This window comes from Mus caroli, chromosome 6 (assembly GCF_900094665.2).
Source record: "Mus caroli chromosome 6, CAROLI_EIJ_v1.1, whole genome shotgun sequence".
Taxonomy (NCBI): Eukaryota; Metazoa; Chordata; class Mammalia; order Rodentia; family Muridae; genus Mus; species Mus caroli.
This window is the reverse complement of record NC_034575.1, coordinates 30,008,693-30,010,858: the sequence shown is the minus strand read 5'-3', so window position 1 is coordinate 30,010,858 and position 2,166 is coordinate 30,008,693. Positions and strand designations below refer to the sequence as shown.

Sequence of the window (2,166 nt, the reverse complement as noted above, 5' to 3'; positions counted from 1 at the left end):
TTTGAACTCAGGACCTTTGGAAGAGCAGTCGGCACTCTTAACCTCTGAGCCATCTCACCAGCCCCAGTGTCAAGTTTTAATTCTGAAGCCAAACCTACATTAAAAATGATGGCATTTATATTTTAGACACTATTTGTTAGAGAGAAAAGAAAATTAACTTTTTGAAAATGTACATGAAGACGCTTGTATGAGACTCTATGCACCATGAAGGCCAGAAAAGGCACTGCTTTCTTGGAAATGGAGTTACAGATGTTGCAAGTTGTCCAGTGTCTGTGCTGGGAGCTGAACCTAGGTCCACTCCAAGGACAGTAAGCACCCTAAACTGCTGAGCCAACGCTACAGCTCCCATGTTTTCTTTAAGCTAAATTACTTCTAACTCTAAATTTCTATGTACTATTTAGAGGAACCTTAGAAAAGTATTAAAAAATATATGTAATCTAATAAACATAGTTAAAGCCATTTTGATCTATTTTCCCTCAGGGTTTTGTTCTACATATAAAAGTACTTTAAAAACTTAAACATAATGAAGAGAATGCTTTCTAGTTTGCATCTTATCTTATTTCTTAAGTTTCCTCGTGGCCGTGGCATAATGGTGTGAGTGCGACAGGCCCTTCCATGGGGGTCCTCCTCCTCCTCCTCATCACTATGTTAGCCACATGCTTTATGGAAGACAAAATGCAAATCCCTCCACAAAACACCAGACAGAGGAGAGCACATTCAGGAAATGGGGACCTGCCCACTGGTGGAAAGACCAGAGGTCTACTAGGCAGGGCTTCTATTGTTTCTACTCATGCTGTCCTTCCTACAAACCTCAAACTTAGCAAAGGGGATTTTTTTTTTTAAGTTTCATTCATTTATTTATTTTATGTATATGTATAGAGTACACTGTAGCTGTGATACTGTGAGCCATCATGTGGTTGCTGGAAATTGAATTCAGGACCTCTGCTCGCTCCAGCCCCACTCACTCCAGCCCAAAGATTTATTTATTTATTATATGTAAGTACAATGTAGCTGTCTTCAGACACACCAGAAGAGGGCGTAAGATCTCATTACAGATGGTTGTGAGCCACCATGTGGTTGCTGGGATTTGAATTCAGGACCTTTGGAAGAGCAGTCAGTGCTCCTAATCACTGAGCCATCTCTCCAGCCCCAGCAAAGGTGATTTTAAGGAGAAATTCTGAGTTAAGATGCCACACAAACAAAATATAAAGTAACAAAACAGAACCTACAACTCATAGTAGATGAGCAAACTCACTATAATATCAAAAACAATTCTCTATGTGCAACACACATTTTAAAGCTGATTCAGTATATACTTTCATAAATATACACTATTCAGTACCAATTCTACACAGCTGATTTCTTACCCTTCCAATCTCATGGCCATCACAAGCATCTCGACAGACCACTTCCATGAGGGCAGCGCCATAACTCTCAATGATAGCCATGTTTTCTCGTTGTAATTTACTAAACACATCTTCAGGGGCAGTCAGCCGCTCCCACATAGTTTTCTTAGCTACAAGGATTAAAACAGAAAAGTCCAGTAAAAAGCAATTTAGCAACTAATTATATGTCATATCCAACAACAGAAATCCATTATTGTATGTACACAAAAGACGAGATCAATGAGTCCAGACAATGAACTTTAAAAGCATGTGTCACACATGCACACTAATAACACAATGTATGGCTCTTCAGAAGTTAAAATTAATCATCGACTCCAAGACAACTGATTATAATTTATCCTGCTAATCAATTTTTCTTATATCTTATTGCCATCTTTGAAACTTTGGCTAGGAAGGAAAAGATAAAATACAGGCAGGAATCTCTCTCAAACAAACAAACAAAAATCAGAAAATTTTAATCTTTAGAGATTTTTAATTGAAATATTTATTAAAATTAAAAATTGTTATCACAACAGTAATTTAAGTATATAATTAATAGTGTGTGTACATACATTTCACTAAGAGTCATGCAAACCTTACAAAATTTTCATAATTAAAGCAAGTTTTTAATTAAAAGCAATTTCATGGTTTTCCTAACACTGTAGTAAATTTTTTGGGGGGGGGTCATTTTGGTTTCTTGTTTGTTTGTTTGTTTGTTTGGGTTTGCTTTTTCTTTTTTTTTTTTTTTTTTTTTTTTTTTTTTTTTTTTTTTTTTTTTTTT

At 36.0% G+C, this 2,166-nt stretch overlaps 1 protein-coding gene across 3 annotated transcripts in view; it reads right to left on the bottom strand.

Moving 5' to 3' along the window:
• The window catches only part of Nup205 (nucleoporin 205), a 70,730-nt gene that overhangs the window by 15,930 nt on the left and 52,634 nt on the right, over window positions 1-2,166 (bottom strand). For all 3 annotated transcript variants that reach the window (XM_021164044.1, XM_021164043.2, XM_021164045.2), the window contains exon 31: window positions 1,368-1,516. In XM_021164044.1, coding sequence (XP_021019703.1) covers window positions 1,368-1,516 — 149 coding nt within the window. The remainder of the gene's footprint in view (window positions 1-1,367; window positions 1,517-2,166) is intronic.